The 17593-nt window shown below is 50.0% G+C and overlaps 1 protein-coding gene across 1 annotated transcript; it reads right to left on the bottom strand.

Moving 5' to 3' along the window:
- Positions 1-7983: 7983 nt before the first annotated feature.
- Positions 7984-16340, bottom strand: LOC102932767 (zinc finger protein 501). The gene is given in 5 exon segments (XM_037899213.2): positions 7984-8186; positions 8189-9105; positions 13395-13511; positions 15546-15675; positions 16089-16340. Coding segments are annotated over 5 exon segments (1329 nt in total). The 5' UTR covers positions 16113-16340; the 3' UTR covers positions 7984-8045.
- Positions 16341-17593: the final 1253 nt, after the last annotated feature.

Below are 17593 nucleotides of genomic sequence, written 5' to 3'. Positions count from 1 at the left end.
GGGTAACCCTGTTCATGCCTCTCAGGATGTCCTGGGTCACCCGCAGAGCATGTTCCTCCCCATACTCATGGATCAGCTCCTCCATGACCTCCACAGGCTCTGCTGTCTCCAGTCTATTGCAGGCAACAGGGTTAGAGTCCTGCTCCTGGTTGATCTCAGATACTTTGATCTGGAAGCTCTCAAGTTCCTTCTGTCCCATGCTGCCCCAGGTTTGCATCAGGAGATCACTCACTCTGAAGAGGGCTGATCTCCACTCCCAGGTTTGTCTGATGTAATCCCTCTACATCTCAAAGTCTTGTCACCTGGGTTCTCTGGTTCTTGTTTCTCAGCACGCTCAGGGTTGCTTCTATGGCATAGCGCACCCCGTAGTGACTGATTAGCTCCTCCACCATCTCTGCCAACCCTTCCCTATCCAGCTTGTCCCCATGGATGGGGGGGTTGGTGATAGATGTGTTTCTCAGTTCAACTTCAGTCATTTTGAAGATCCTTGAAGATCCTAAGCTCCTCCTCTCCCAGGTTATCCAAGGTGCAGTGCAGAAGCTCCTTCACTCTGGAGATGGTCAGTAGATGCTCACTGCACTCTTTCCCATATGCCCCCAGTGTCTCAGCAAGTCCTTTTGCGCCGGCCTCTTCGTTCATGACTCTTGTCAAGGTTCCTTCCCCACCCTGAACGCAAGGGTACAGATGTGGGGACCTGCATGAAAACCTCTTAAGCTTACTTTTACCAGCTTAGGTTAAAACTTCCCCATGGTACAAACTATTTTACCTTTTGCCCTTGGACTTTCGCTGCCACCACCAAACGTCTAACACCAGTTACTGGGAAAGAGTTCGTTTGGAAAAGTCTTTCCCCCCCAATATCCTCCCAAATCTTACCCCCCCCCTTTCCTGGGGAAGGTTTGATAAAAATCCTCACCAATTTGCATAGGTGACCAAAGATCCAAAACCTTGGATCTTAAGAACAATGAAAAAGCATTCAGTTTCTTAAAAGAAGAATTTTAATAGAAGAAAAAGTAAAAAGAATCACCTCTGTAAAATCAAGATGGTAAATACCTTACAGGGTAATTAGATTCAAAACATAGAGAATCCCTCTAGGCAAAAACTTAAGTTACAAAAAAAAGACAAAAACAGGAATCTACATTCCATTCAGCACAGCTTATTTTATCAGCCATTTAAACAAAACAGAATCTAACGCACATCTAACTAGATTACTTACTAAGTTCTAAGACTCCATTCCTGTTCTGTCCCCGGCAAAAGCATCACACAGACAGAGAGAGAGACTTTGTTTCTCCCTCCCCCCAGCTTTTGAAAGTATCCTGTCTCTTCATTGGTCATTGTGGTCAGGTGCCAGCGAGGTTATCCTAGCTTCTTAACCCTTTACAGGTGAAAGGGTTATTCCTCCGGCCAGGAGGGACCCCAAAAGGTGTCTACCCTTCCCTTCACACTCATGATGCCCCCCAAATCACAGATAGAGTGAAACGCTGGCTGGGATTTCTTCCTGGAGCTCTAGGAGAAAACAGAGTAAATAAGACACATGCACTTCTAAATATACTACAAAGTATATAAAGACTAACAATATTTTCCACATCTCAAGGATGATTTTAACCAGTTGATTCTGGGAAACTTTCACGGCAGAGTGCATCAGCCACTTTGTTAGAAGCTCCTGAGATGTGCTGGATGTCGAAATCAAAATCTTGGAGAGCTAAACTCCACCGAATAAGTTTTTTGTTATTTCCCGTGGCAGTATGAAGCCACTGTAGCGCAGCATGGTCGGTTTGCAGGTGGAAACGCCGTCCCCAAACATATGGGTGTAGCTTTTCCAGAGCGTAGACAATGGCGTAACATTCTTTTTCACTGACTGATCAGTTGCTTTCCCTCTCAGACAGCTTCTTGCTGAGAAACACTACAGGTTTGATCCAGGTTGATCCAGTCCTTCCTGCATTGAAACTGCTCCCACACCACACTCGGACACATCAGTGGTTATTAGGAACGGTTTGTCAAAGTCTGGGGCCCTTAGTACAGGGTCAGACGTGAGTGTCGCTTTAAGCTGGTTAAAGGCCTTCTGACACTCTTCGGTCCACTGAACGGCATTTGGCTGTTTCTTTTTGGTTAGGTCTGTCAGTGGGGCGGCGATTCGGCTGTATTGTGGTACAAATCGCCTGTAATAACCGGCCAAGCCTAAGAAGGATTGAATTTGTTTCTTTGACTTTGGGACAGGCCACTTTTGGATACCATCCACTTTGGCCTGTAGGGGGTTGATAGTTCCTTGACCCACCTGGTGTCACTCTGTTTAGGCCTATTTGACACTTCTTAGCCTTAACAGTTAGTCCTGCCTCCCTTATGCACTCAAAGACTTTTTGTAGATGTTCCAGGTGTTCTGCCCAGGAATCCAAAAATATGGCCACATCGTCAAGGTAGGCGACTGCATAGTCTCCTAATCCCGCTGGGAGACCATCTACAAGTCTTTGGAAGGTGGCGGGTGCATTCCGCAGCCCGAAAGGGAGTACATTAAATTCATACAGCCCGACAAGTGTGGTGAAGGCTGACCTTTCCTTGGCGGATTCATCAAGCGGTACCTGCCAGTACCCCTTGGTTAAGTCCAAGGTAGAGATGAACTGGGCCCGTCCCAGTTTCTCTAATAGTTCATCTGTGCGTAGCATTGGATAGTTGTCTGGGCGAGTTACAGCATTGAGCTTACGGTAGTCCACGCAAAAATGTATCTCCTCATCTGGTTTGGGAACTAGAACCACTGGAGATGCCCATGCACTTCCAGAGGGGCGGATTATCCCTATCTGGAACATATCCTGGATCTCCCGTTCTATAGCAGTTTTAGCTTGAGGAGACACCTGGTAAGGTTGGACTTTAATTGGGTGAGCATTATCTGTGTCAATGGAGCGGTATGCCCGTTCAGTCAGTCCTGGGGTGGCTGAGAACGTTGGCGCGTAGCTAGTGCACAGCTCCTGGATCTGCTGTCACTGCATTCGCCCAAGGGTCATGGAGAGGTTCATCTCTTCCACGCCACCAGCACTTTTCCTTTCGTAGTAGACACCTTCAGGCCACTCAGCGTCATCTCCTCCCTGGGCTGTAAACTGACAAACCTTTAATTCTCCGGAATAAAGGGCTTTAGAGAATTAATATGGTATACCTTAGGCTTTCGGTTAGAGGTGGGGAATGCTATGAGATAATTAACAGCTCCCAGGTGCTCCTGGACCGTGAATGGCCCTTCCCACAACACTTCCATTTTATGGGCCTGGAGCGCCTTTAAGACCATGACCTGGTGTGACAATGTGACTCAGCAGGGAGGGGGGAGTGTTGACCTGGGAATGTGCCCTGGGGATGGGAGACCTGAGAACCTGTAACCTGAGCCAGGAGGGGTAGGGGGAGGTAACACCTCTGCCCTGGAATGTGGACGGAGGCTGCAGCAGGGAACCTGCTGGGTGGGTTTAGTTTCAGTTTGGTGCTGGGTGGAGGAACACAGGGAACCCCAGGGCTGGGGTCTAAGCTCCCTGCTCCCCCAGAAGGACTTGACTGAGGGGTCCTGGGTGTACCCCACAAGCTCTGTTTTGGACTGTGTTCCTGTTGTCCAATAAACCTTCTGTTTTACTGGCTGGCTGAGAGTCTCAGTGAATCCCTGGAAGAGGGGTGCAGGGCCTGGACTCCCCCACACTCCGTGACACCTGGTCCCCTACTTTGAAGGAACGCTCTCTGGCATGTTTATCATACCAGGCCTTTTGCTCTTTTTGAGCATCCTGTAGGTTTTCTTTAGCAAGGGGTAGAGAGGTTCGGAGGGTGTTTTGTAGGTTGGTTACAAAGTCCAGAATGTTAGTTCCTGGAGAAGGTGTAAATCCCTCCCATTGCTGCTTCACCAACTGTAATGGCCCCTTAACCTCACGGCCATAGACAAGTTCAAATGGTGAAAACCCTAAACTGGGATGTGGTACAGCTCTGTAGGCAAAGAGCAACTGCTGCAACACTAGGTCCCAATCATTGGAGTGCTCATTTACAAATTTACATATGGCCCCCAAAGTTCCATTAAACTTCTCCACCATGCCATTTGTTTGATGGTGGTAAGGAGTGGCAACCAAGTGATTTACCCCATGAGCTTCCCAAAGGCTTTCCATAGTTCCTGCCAGGAAATTAGTTCCTGCATCTGGGAGGATGTCAGAGGGCCAACCTACCCTGTCAAAAATGTCTGCTAGTGCCTGGCACACACTTTTAGCCCTGATGTTGCTTATAGCTACTGCTTCCGGCCATCTGGTGGCAAAATCCATGAAAGTCAGTATGTACTGCTTTCCTCTGGGTGTCTTTTTTGGAAAAGGACCCAGAATATCCACAGCTACTCGCTGAAATGGAACTTCAATGATGGGGAGTGGCTGGAGAGGGGCTTTGACCTGGTCTTGGGGTTTTCCCACTTTTTGGCATACCTCACAAGACCGGACATAGGTAGAAACATCCTTGCCCATTCCCTCCCAGTGGAATGACCTCCCCAAATGGTCTTTGGTCCTGTGTACCCCAGCATGGCCACTAGGATGATCGTGGGCTAAGCTCAAGAGCTTGACCCGGTACTTAGTTAGAACTACCAACTGTCTCCGAGGATGCCAGTCCTCCTGGTGTCCACCAGAAAGAGTTTCCTTGTATAAAAGTCCTCTTTCTACAACAAACCTGGATCAATTAGAAGAGCTGAGAGGCGGTGGGTTGCTCCGTGCCGCCGTCCAAGCTCTCTGGAGGCTTTCATCTGCTTCCTGTTCAGTCTGGAACTGTTCCCTTGCTGCTGGAGACATCAGTTCCTCATTGGATTGTGGACCTATGCTTGGTCCCTCTGGAAGCGATGTAGGGGATGGGGCTGCTTCCGTTGATTGTGAACTGCTCTCCACTGGAGCACTATGTTGGGGTTCAGGCTCCGGCTGAGCCTCTTGTGTAGGGTTATGGGCTGCTGGCGGTTCAAGTTCGGTGGGGCTCTCTGGTGTTGGGGTTGCAAGTACTGGATTCAGTGCTGGCACTGGTTCTGGTGCTGGTTGTTCCGCCGGTTCCGGTTCTGGGACTGGCTCTGTCTGGGTCTCTGGGACTGGATCCACTACTGCTGTTGCAGACATTGGCCTGGGGTCCGGGTCCATCACCTCTGACCGGGTCCTGGTAGAAGTTTCCGGAACAGAGCTAGGCGTGACAGGTTGTTTAGCCTGGCTGCGGGTGACCATTCCCTTCCTCTTGGTTAGCTTCACATGATTGGCCAAGTCTTCCCCCAACAGCATGAGGATGGGATAATCATCATAGACTGCAAAAGTCCACGTTCCTGACCAGTCCTTGTACTGGATAGGCAACTTGGCTGTAGACAAATTGAAAGAGTTTGACTTGAAGGGTTGAATCATCACTTGGATCTCTGGGTTGATTAAATTGGGGTCCACAAAGGAAGCATGGATACCTGACACTTGTGCTCCGGTGTCCCTCCATGCAGTGACCTTCTTCCCGCCCACACTCACAGTTTCCCTCCGCTCCAATGATATCTGGGAGGTATCTGGGCCTGAGGACCTCTAGTGTGATTCCGGTGCAATGAACTGTAATCTGTTGGGGTTCTTGGGGCAGTTGACCTTTACATGCTCCAGCTCGTTACATTTAAAACATTGTCCAGCTGACAGGTCACTGGGGCAAGGTGGGTTGCTGGAGAACGGTGTGGCGGGACGATAAGATGGCTGGAGGGTTCCTTGGGGGGTAGGTGGGGCCTTGGGCTGCCCCTGGTAGTAGGGTGTGGTCTGGGGTTGTCCCTTCTGGTATCCACTCCAACTGCAACCAGTTTTTCTCTTTTCTGCCACCTCCACCCATTTGGCTCCAATCTCCCCCACCTCGATTACTGTTTTGGGCTTCCCATCTAGGATGTACCTTTCTATTTCCTCAGGAACACCCTCTAAGAACTGTTCCATTTGCATTAGGAAGGGCAAATTTACTGGAGATTTAACACTTGCTCCTGATATCCAGGCATCCCAATGTTTCACAATGTGGTAGGCATGTCGGGTAAATGACACGTCTGGTTTCCACCGTAGGGCTCTGAATCGCCGACGAGAAGGCTCGGGTGTTAGCCCCATTCTGACTCTCGCCTTGGTTTTAAACAGTTCATACTTGTTCATGTGTTCCTTAGGCATTTCAATCACCACCTCAGCTAAGGGTCCACTGAGCTGTGGCCTCAGCTCTACCATGTATTGGTCTGTAGAGATGCTGTACCCAAGGCAGGCCCTTTCGAAGTTTTCTAAGAAGGCCTCGGTATCATCGCCTGCCTTGTAGGTGGGAAACTTTCTGGGATGGGAAGTGGTACCTGGAGGCGGATTGCTAGGGTTTGTTGGTATATTCTGCTGAGCCTTTGCCTTCTCCCTCTCCAGTGCATGCTTCCTCTCTTTTTCCTTCTTCTCCAGTTCTTTGGCCCTTACCTCCATAGCTCTCCTGTGGGCAGCCTCTTGGTTCTTTTCTGCCTCTTTTGCTGCCTCCATTTCTTTGTCCTTTGCCTCCATTTCTCTCCTGTGGGCAGCTTCTAGGGCTTTTTCTGCCTCTTTCGCTGCCTCCAGTCTGGCTAACTCCAATTAGTATTGTGTCTTGGTTTCTGTCATCTTTGCCTCTCTGTTTTTAACTAACTTTACACCCGAGAGTTAGAAATAAAACAAAAAAACAAACCTTGGCTTGTAAAATTTTGCTGTGCTGTAATATGATACCTATATTCTCTGATAGTAATTGTCGGCCTACAGAAAAATCCTAAAAAAACAAAAACAAAAAACCTTAACACCTTTGTCTCCAGGCAAATAGATAGAAAACCCCTCTAGTTGCTCTTAGGAAAAAAACAACTTCAGGTCTGTGAAGACTTGTAAATTTCCCTGCAAGAGGTTAACTACCCTGCCTTTACGTAGAGAAACTCCAGCTCACCAAAGACAATTCCCTTTTGTCTCTGCTCTGGCCCCAAAGAAGAGAAAAAACCTAACTGCTTTCAGCTTAAAACCTGCTTTCCAGCAGCCCAAAGAAAAAAAATTTCTTTTCAAATCTGTGCTTCTGGTTCAAAAGAATCTCAAATTGATCTCAAATGATTTCAAGTTAATCCCACCGCTCTGCCACCATGTCAAGGTTCCTTCCCCACTCTGAACTCTAGATGTGGGGACCTGCATGAAAACCTCCGAAGCTTACTTTTACCAATTTAGGTTAAAACTTCCCCATGGTACAAACTATTTTACCTTTTGCCCTTGTACTTTATCGCTGCCACCACCAAACATCTAACGGATATATAACTGGGAAAGAGCCCGTTTGGAAACGTCTTTCCCCCCAACAACGCCCCAAACCCTACACCCCCTTTCCTGGGGAAGGTTTGATAAAAATCCTCACCAATTTGCATAGGCGAACACAGACCCAAACCCTTGGATCTTAAGAATGAAAAAGCAATGAGATTCTTAAAAGAAGAATTTTAATAGAAGAAAAAGTAAAAGAATCACCTCTGTAAAATCAGGATGGTAAATACCTTACAGGGTAATTAGATTCAAAACATAGAGAATCCCTCTAGGCAAAACCTTAAGTTACAAAAAGAGACAAAAACAGGAATCTACATTCCATTCAGCACAACTTATTTTCTCAGCCATTTAAAGAAAACAGAATCTAACGCACATCTAACTAGATTACTTACTAAGTTCTAAGACTCCATTCCTGTTCTGTCCCCGGCAAAAGCATCACACAGACAGAGAAAGAGGCTTTGTTTCTCCCTCCCCCCAGCTTTTGAAAGTATTTTGTCTCCTCACTGGTCATTTTGGTCAGATGCCAGCGAGTTTATCCTAGCTTCTTAACCCTTTACAGATGAAAGGGTTTTTCCTCTGGCCAGGCGGGATTTTAAAGGTGTTTACCCTTCCCTTGATATTTATGACAGGGGCCATTTAGGGATCTGGGGCAAAAATTGGGGATTGGTCCTGCTTTGCGCAGGGGGCTGGACTAGACGACCTCCTGAGGTCCCTTCCAACCCTGATATTCTATTCTATGATTCTATTCTATTCTAAAAATGAGTGTGGGCTCTGGGACCAGGGATGAGGGGTTCAGGGGGTGGGACAGGGTTCAGGGCTGGGGCAGCTGTATGGCCACTCCCCTGTGTGCATGTGCTGGTGTAGTCTGAGGTTTGAGTTGTGTGCAAAGTCCTTGCTGCAGTAAGCACAGGCGTACGGCCGCTCCCCGGTGTGTGCGTGCGCTGATGGGTTCTCAGATGTGCGATCTGTGCAAAGTCCTTGCCACAGTCAGCGCAGTGGTACGGCCGCTCCCCGGTGTGCGTGCGCTGGTGTATTTTCAGCTTTGAGCTCTCTGCAAAGGCCTTGCCGCAGTCAGAGCAGTAGTACGGCCGCTCCCTGGTGTGTGTGCGCTGATGGGTTCTCAGGTGTGCCATCTGTGCAAAGCCCTTGCCACAGTCAGTGCAGTGGTACGGCCGCTCCCCAGTGTGCGTGCGCTGATGGGTTCTCAGGTTTGCGATCTGTGCAAAGTCCTTGCCACAGTCAGTGCAGTGGTACGGCCGTTCCCCGGTGTGCGTGCGCTGGTGTATTCTCAGCTTTGAGCTCTCTGCAAAGCTCTTGCTGCAGTCGGCACAGTGGTATGGCCTCTTCCCGGTGTGCGTTCGCCAGTGGAGGGTCAGCATATTGGCACTGTTAAACCCCTTGCCACAGTCAGTGCAGCGGTACGGCCGCTCCCCGGTGTGTGTGCGCTGGTGTGTTCTCAGGTGTGCAATTTGTGTAAAGCTCTTGCCACAGTCAGTGCAGTGGTATGGCCGCTCCCCGGTGTGCGTGCGCTGGTGTATTTTCAGCTTTGAGCTCTCTGCAAAGGCCTTGCCGCAGTCAGAGCAGTGGTACGGCCGCTCCCTGGTGTGTGCGCACTGGTGCTGGATGAGTCCGGAGGGTTTTCTGAACCTCTTGCCGCAGTCGATGCAGCGATGGCGACGCTGGCCCACGGGGAGTCTCTGCTGTGTAGCCAGGTCTGGTCTCTGACTGAGTTTACCCTGGGGATGGACTGTGTCCTGTGCATGGATCCCTCTGTGGGATGTGGGATCCTGTGTTCCTGCCGCACTCTCCCCACACTCAGACCATTTCCTCGTTCCTCCCGGGATCCCGTGCCCTGTTGGAGAGAGCAGAGGCAATCCCAGTGTTAGCTCACGGTTAAGGCTACAAGTTTGTCAAGGATGGAAAATGTCATGGATAGAGCGATTTCTCCCTTTGTCCATGACTGTTTTTTGGATGGGTGCCTCACCCTGCAATGATGGCTCCTGTCCCACAGGGATAGACCCAATGCCTTGCTCTGGGCATTGAGACCTGGCCCGCGGGGTTACAGTGCCACTCAGATTTGCCCCCACTCACATTCATGATGGTGGTGGGGGGAGGGAGGGGCAAACTTCAGTGAATGGCCTTGCCACCCAGATCTTCTCTAGCCCACACCAACCACTCTGCACCAGGCTGTGGTCAGGGTTGCAGTGCTGAGGGGGAGGGTGCTTTTTGGGAGGCTAGTGCCCTCTGGGCAGGGCAGGTTTTATTAAAAATCCTGGAGCAGTCACAGTAAATGTAGTGACCTGTGATTTTACTAAATTTACTTTAACTGCTCCATAATTTTTAATACAAAATTCCATGACAAATCTGCAACCTTAGTCACGGTGGTTCTACCCTACATTGTTTGTGCAGCGCCTAGCACCTGCTTCCACGTGTGCCATGCACCTCTTGGGTCTCATTTTATGCTTAAATTGTAGCCTGCCCAGGATACAGGCAGCGCCTGGCACAACGGGGCCCTGGTTTTGTTTTCAAACTTATTTTGTTTTTATTTTAACCAGAGGTGTTTATTTACCTGGTGCTGGTTCTTCACTTTCTCCTCTTATATAGCATGAGGCCTGTTTGCCAGTTTTTGTGCTGTTTTAACTACATTGGTTTGAAACTAGTTGAGGGGCTACAATCTCCTCATGTGGACGTACTGAGACTGGTTTAAAGCTGCTGAGAACAACGTAGCTTATTCCTGTGGGGGAGTGAGTCCTTTTCAAGGAATTCCTTTTAAAGAAGTCATTTAGCCTCAGCTTGATGTTTCATTCTTTGTGCAAAACTAAAACTAAACTAAAATCCTCAAGAGGGTGTGGTTTGGGGTTGAGGGGATGTAACCTGTCACTCAGGGTGTGTGAGATATAACCTGAAAAACACGTTTGTATTGTTTTACAACCCAATCAGTGACAATGCTGTGCTGGAAAGTGAGAGTGGCCTTTGATCTATAGACAGTCTCAGACATGTTAGGGCTGAGGGCTGTGCTAAGCATGGACACTGAAGCAATGCAAGTGACAACGATTTCATGCCACTGAGAAAGCAGGACGAGAGGGGATGTGACAAAGGCCATGCCACCTCCTCTCCCTCACACCCTGCCCATACACCAGGGTACTCCAAGCCATGGCCTGCAGGACGATTTCATCTGGCCCCCAAATGCATCAGCTTCCCCTGCAGCAGCTGCCTGGAACCCGGGGCAGTTTTAGACCATTACAGTGAAGCTCTACAAGTGCCTGAGACCTGCTCTACAAATTGCATCCTCCATGTGGCGTCCCCTCACACTCATCATACATGACTGATCCTGCTCTGCCTCGAGCCATTCCCAGCTTTCTCCTTGCTCGCTGGGGCAGGTGTCTCCAGTCTGAAAGGTTATGTGCATAATGAACTGGCAGAGAGGGGGTGGGGTGGGAACCTGGAGAGGACAGCGCCTTCTCTGCCAAGGGCCAGTGACTCTGGGATGCTCTCCCAGGCTGCGAGCAGGTTTTTGCCCCTCTCTGAGCTATATTTGGATCCATGTGCCCAGGGCCATAGGACACCAGCACTCATAACTTGAGAGAGGAGGGGCAGAGGCATGAAACTCATCTCAAAAATCTCTAGGACACCCCTTTCCTTGGTATGATTTTCTGAGGTGTGGGAAGCCTAGAAGAAGGTGATGTGGTCTATGGACCGGCAGGCTTGTATTTCTACCCAGGTGCTTATCTACGCCCCTCCCCCGTGCCAGATCCGCTGACACACACAGACGGATTTTAGCCTCACAGTCCCAATGCCCTCTCCATTACACAAGTGAGGAACCTGAGGCATGGTGGAGCTGTAATGACCCACTTCTAGAACTGAACCAATACGTAGGGACAAAATTAGAAAGGCCAGGGCTAAAAACAAATTAAACTAGCTAAGGATATAAAAGGGAACAAGAAAGCATTTTACAAATACATGGGAAGCAAGAGGAAGACCAAGGACAGGCTAGGCCCATTACTAAATGGAGGGAAAGACAATAAGAGAAAACGCAGCAATTGCCAAACTGTTAAATGCCTCCTTTGATTCAGTTTTCACCAAAAAAGTTAGTAGTGATCGGTCGACTAACATAGTGAACATTAGTGTCAACGGGGTAGGGTCTGAGCCTAAAATAGGAAAAGAAATAGTTATGAATTACTTAGACAAGATAGATGCCTTCAACTCAGCAGGGCCTGATGAAATACATCCTAGAATACTTAAGGATCTGGATGAAGAGATCTCTGAGCCATTAGCGATTATCTCTGAGAACTCCTGGAGGATGGTAGAGAAAACAGAGGACTGGAAAAAGGTAAATATAGTACCATCTATAGAAAGGGGAATAAGGACTACCCAGGGAATTATAGACCAGTCAGCTTAACTTCAGTACCTGGAAAGATAAGGGAGCAAGTAATCAAACATTCTATTTGTAAGCCCCTAGAAGGAAATAAAAGTAATAAGTAACACTCAACATGGATTTGTCAAGAATAAATTACGTGAAACCAACCTAATATCCTTCTTTGACAGGTAACAAGCCTTGTGGACAGGGTGGAAGCAGGACATGTCACAGCTCGACTTTCGTAATGCTTTTGATACTGTCTTCTCATAAACAAACTAGAGAAATCTAGCCTAGGTAAACCTACTATAAGCTGTGTGTGCAACTGGTTGGAAAACCACACTCAGAGAGTAGTTATTATGGTTCATAAATGAACTGCAAGGCTATATTGAACGGGATCCCACAGGGATCTGTCCTGGCTCCAGTTCTATTCCATATCTTCATAAATGATTTGGACAATGGCATAGAGAGTACACTCAAAGTTTATGGACGATTCAAAGCTGGGAGGGGTGCAAGCCCTTTGGAGGACAGAATTAGAATTCAAAATGATTCTGACAAACTGGAGAAAAGGTCAGAATTAAATAGGATAAAATACAATAAGATCATACACAAAGTACTACACTTATGTAGGAATAATCAGTTACACAAATACAGAATGGGAAATGACTGCCTAGGAAACAGTACTGCAGAAAACCATCTGGGGTTATAGTGGATCACACACTACATATGAGTCAACAATGGAATCGTTTTTTGGGGGTGGGGGAAAAAGCAAATATTCTGGGATGTATTAGCAGGAGCGTTGCAAGCAAGATGCGAGAAGTAATTCTTCCACTCTACTCAGCACTGGTAAAGCCTCAGCTGGAGTACTGTGTCCAGTTCTGGACACCACACTTCAGAAAGGATGTAGACAAACTGGAGAGGGTCAGAGGAGAGTAACAAGAATGATTAAATGTCTAGAAGACAGAACCCATGAGGAAAGATTGAAAAAATTGGGTTTGTTTAGTCTGAAGAAGAGAAGACTGGTGGCGGCGGGAGGGGGGATGGGGGGGGGCACAGAAGAAGGGGAGAGCTGATAACAGTCCTCAAGTACGTAAAAGGCTGTTACAAAAAGAGGAGGGTGAGAAATTGTTCTCCCTATCCACTGAGGCCAGGACAAGGAGCAATGGGCTTAAATTGCAGCAAGAGAGATTTAGGTTAGACATTAAGAAAAACTTCCAGACTCTACGGGTAGTTAAGCACTGGAACAAATTATCTAAGCAGGTTGTGGAATCTCCATCATTAGAGGTTTTTAAGAACAAGTGAGGCAGACACCTGTCAGGGATGGTCTAAATAATACTTAGCTTTGCCTCAGTGCAGGGGACTGGACTAGATGACCTACTGAGGTCCCATCAAGTCCTACGTTTCTATGATTCAAGATATCAAGGCCAGACAGACTCATTGTACCCATCCAGCCTGGCTTCCTGCCTAACCCAGGGCAGAGAATCTCCCCCGCAGTGATTCCTGCCTCTGGCCCAGTAACTCCTGGCTGAGTTAGAGCAGGGCTTTGAGAAAGAGACACCCCATCTCCACTGACAGACTCCCAGTGATGGAGAATCCAAGCTGCCATGAGGGGAGCTCTCCCAATGGTTCCTTCCCCTCCCAGATAAACACTGACCCCTAATTCCCAGCCTCCATTTGTCCCCTTCAGCTCCCAGACAGTGGATCTCGCTCTGCCTTTGCCTTCTACATTAAGGAGCCCTCCACTAGCAGCTGTATAAATCAGAAGGGATTGGATTATTACGACTCACCTGAGGAGGGGCTCTCACACCTGGAGCTTTCCCTGGAGCCCTCGGCATCCCAGATCCAGAGCTCTGCCTCCCCTAGCTCGATCCGGTGGATTAAATCCGGTGTGGAACCTGAAGAGCCTGTTTGGAGGGGAAAGAATCAATTTTATTAATAAAGTTTTGGGGGCAGGGAATCATTTATATATTGGTGCAGCCCCGCACAACAGGGCCCCATCTCGATCAGGGTGTGTCTGCCCAGCACCTGGCATAATGGGACACTGATCTTGGATGCTGCTTCCGAGGAAAGCGCAAGAGATCCCAAGCAGGAGAATAAAGAAATAAACCTTCCTTAGAGATTTCCTCTCATCTCCCACCAGGCAAGTTTAGTTCATACTCTAAAGCTGCAACGTCTATGACCCATCTCAATTTGCAGTGGGGGGCCCAGTTTTAAATCCTTACTAGGGGAACTCCAGATGTTCCACAGAAAGTTCTCATCCTGCTAACATCTTGGCCTCCATGCTATCTTGTGGCAGTAAGTTCCATAGGACAACTGTGTTCTTTAACGAGTTGAAATACCATTGAACACCCCATTAACTCTGATTAAGAGACAGGGTGGATACAAAGTCCCCAACTACCCTCTCTCACTTACCCAACTGTCTCCTTAAAAATTTATCGTGGGGAAGACTTTGGAAGAAGGGAACTTTAGTCCTTTGCCCTCTTATAGCTCAAATTCAACACCTGGCAGTACATCATTAAGGCACAGGCCACAACATGTGTCATGGCAGGCGTCACCAGGTGGCGCCATTCTACAAATCTATCAGTTCTTTTGCTTAGGTTGCAAGCCTTGTTCAACTATACAGTTGTTAAATGTATGATGCGTGTTCTTTTCAGGGAGGTTGGGAGCTCCTGCAAGCAGCAGATGCGTTTTCTCCCTGCCTTATTTTTCTAGCTAGAGTCAGTTCCTGAGGCAGAGTTGCTGCCATCGGTGTCTGGCCAGGATTCCTGGAACAGGTTGTCGTTCATGTGACTGTTTGCTACCATGGCTGTGCCAGGACTGAGGTACGTAATGCAAGTAAACAAGTTACACTGAGGGCTTGGCTACACTTGCAGATGTAGAGCGCTGGGAGTTAAACCAGCCCTCGGAGAGCGCAGCAGGGAAAGCGCTGCCGTGTGTTCACACTGTCAGATTCAAGCGCACTGGCGTGGCCACATTAGCAGCTCTTGCAACGCCACAAAGAGCAGTGCATTGTGGTAGCTAGCCCAGCGTTCAAGTGGCTGCAACGTGCTTTTCAAATGGGGGTGGGTGGAGTGTGACAGGGACTGTGTTGTGTGTAAGTGGGGGGAGAGAGAGTTGGTTTTTGGGGGGCAGAGAGTGTGTCAGCATGCTGTCTTCTAAGTTCAGACAGCAGCAGACCTCCCCCCTCCGCCCGCCTCTCTCTCACACACTCACAGCAAGCAGCACTCCACAGGAACGGTTGCTTTGTCCCGGAGCAGGTAAGCAGCCAGCTGTCAGAAACGGAGCTTTGAAAGGGCACATCCGCATTCCTACAGCCAAGTTCACAACAATGGGAAGAGTGGCCACTTGACTTAAGGGGATTATGGGACATTTCCAGAGGCTGATCACAGCACAGTAACGCAACATGTCATCCACACTGACGCCCGGGCATTTCAGCCGAGGCGCAGCAAGCATTGTGCTTCTCGTGGAGGTGGATTACCAGGAGCGCTCTCCGGCTGCAGAGTCCAGGAGCTCTAAGAGCCTTGCCAATGTGGACGGATCGGGAGTTAGGGCGCCCGGGGCTGCTTTAATGCGCTCTAACTTGGAAGTGTAGCCAAGCCCTAAGATTAGCCCCAGGCTCTATAGCAGCGGAGTCCAATACGTTCGCCACTAGCCACATGTGCCTAATAGGCTACTGAATTGTGGCTAATGCAAGTGGCTTTTTTATAATGTGGCTAAGAAGAAAAATTCAAAACCACAAGTGTGGCTCGCAGCGTGGCTAGCATGGAATTTCTATTGGACACCACTGCTCGATAGTCCTGATTTCTGCTTCAAAAGGAAGCCGACCTGAAAGGGGCCGACATTTGCCAACACTCGACCACGGGGTGGCACATGGCAGCTGAGGCATCAAGGGAACCCAAACATTTGACAGCTATGAGTAGAGATAAATTGGTCCTTACCCAAGGAAACGAGGGCCCGGTAATTCCTCAGCATCTGGTCCCGGTACAGCTGCTTCTCTGGCCGGGATAAGAGCTCCCACTCCTCCCGGCTGAAATACAGAGCCACGTCCTCAAACGCCACCCGCAGCTGCTGGCACAAGCGTTACACACTCAGCACCCTCCGCTCCAGCCCCAGCCCGGGCTCTCAGCAGGGGACGCGGGTTCTAGGGCAGCGGCCCCCGGGGAACCCCCAGCCCAGCAGCTGTGACCCAGGGACACCCCCCCGCACAGCCCCCCGGGGACTCGGGGTAAAGGGGTCGCGCCTGGCTCCGCATGTCCGCCCGGCTTTGTGGGCGGGTCCCGGGGTCCCAAAGCCGCTCCCCGGCCCCAGCTGCTGCAGCCCCTGACCCCCGGGCTGCGCTGGTGCAAAGCGGGACCCCGGACCCTGCCTGGCCGCGCTGAGCCGCTCCCAGCCCCTCGGTCACTAGCGCGGGAGGGACCCGGTCCCGGCCCCAGCCGGGACCAGCCAGTGCCCGGCCGGGGAGTCCCCGCCCCGCGTCCTACCTGCGCCGGCCCCGCTGCAGCCATCGCCGGGCTCGGCTCCGGCCCCGGCCGCTTCCTCCGCCCGGGCAGCGACTTCCCGCCCCGCGGCTGGTCCCTCCCCGAAGCCGACTCGCCCGCCTGGGGCTGCAGCCGGGACCCGCCCTGCGCAGGGGCCGAGCTGAGACCCAGGTGTCCGGGAAGGCCCCGCCCCGCTCCAACCCTGCCGCGCTCCCCGCCCGCGCCTGCGCCGCCAGCTCCAGCAGCCGGGGGAGGCCCCAGCGCAGGGACCTTCTGGACCAGCCCCCCGGACGCCTGGGTCCCGAGTCCGGCCGCCGGGGGCGCTCGCGGCACCTGGAGCCCCAGTGGCAGGAGCCCCTAAGGGGGCAGCCCGGTCCCCGCCCCGGGCTGTGCGTGGGGCCGTAGGGAGCTGGCTAGGGCGGGGACTTGGGAGACCCGATTCCTGGGTTCTTTCCTGGCTCTCGGAGACGAGTAAGGATCAGTGGGTACAAAAGGGCTCAGGCCAGGCTGTGCAGCTTGTCAGTCTCTCAGTAATGGTGTGTCTACCCTGCGAAGTTGTCAACAAAACGTTTGTCTTTCATGGGTACTTAAAAAAGCCACCCACGAAAGACAAAAGTTTTGCCCCACGCAAGTGGCAGTGTGAACGCTCCCCTGCCGACAAAGCTAATGCCACTGGTAGGGCTGGAAGAATTTGGCAGCAAAAGCTTGTTGACCCCCTCAAAGATTCTAGTAGATTGGTGAGGCATGATTTCCCTTTACTAAAACCGTGTTGACGCTTCCTCAACAAATTATGTTCATCGATATGTCTGACAATATTGTTCTTTGTTATAGTTTCAACCAGTTTGCCCGGTACTGAAGGCAGGCTTACGGGCCTGTAATTGCTGGGAGCATCTCTGGAGCCCTTTTTAAAAATTAGCGTCACATTAGTTATCCTCCAGTCATTTGGTACAGAAGCTGATTTAAATGGTAGGTTACATACCACAGTTAGTACTTCTGCAATTTCACATTTGAGATCCTTCAGAACTCTTGGGTGAATTCCATCTGGTCCTGGTGACTTATTGCTGTTTAATTTATCAATTTGTTCCAAAACCTCCTCTAGTGATACCTCAATCTGGGACAGTTCCTCAGATCTGTCACCTAAAGAGAATGGCTCAGGTTTGGGAATCTCCCTCTCATCCTCAGCTGTGAAGACCGATGCAAAGAATTCATTTAGTTTCTCCGCAGTGGCCTTATCGTCCTTGAGTGCTCCTTTTGCACCTCGATCGTCCAGTGGCCCCACGGGTTGTTTAGCTGGCTTCCTGCTTCTGATGGACTTAAAAAAAAAATTTGCTATTACTTTTTGAGTCTTTGCTAACTGTTCCTCACATTCTTTTTTGGCCTTCCTAATTGTGTAGTGTGTGTGTCTTTCAGGAGGGCTGCACCGTGTGTGTTACAGGAGCTCACACCTGTGTCTCTGCCCAGCGCCATGGGGAGGGCAGCTGCCCCATACAGATGCCCTGTTTTGACCT

Source organism: Chelonia mydas, chromosome 6 (genome assembly GCF_015237465.2).
Source record: "Chelonia mydas isolate rCheMyd1 chromosome 6, rCheMyd1.pri.v2, whole genome shotgun sequence".
In the NCBI taxonomy this organism is placed as follows: Eukaryota; Metazoa; Chordata; order Testudines; family Cheloniidae; genus Chelonia; species Chelonia mydas.
The sequence above is the reverse complement of the archived record's forward strand: the minus strand, read 5'-3'. Positions and strand labels throughout refer to the sequence as shown.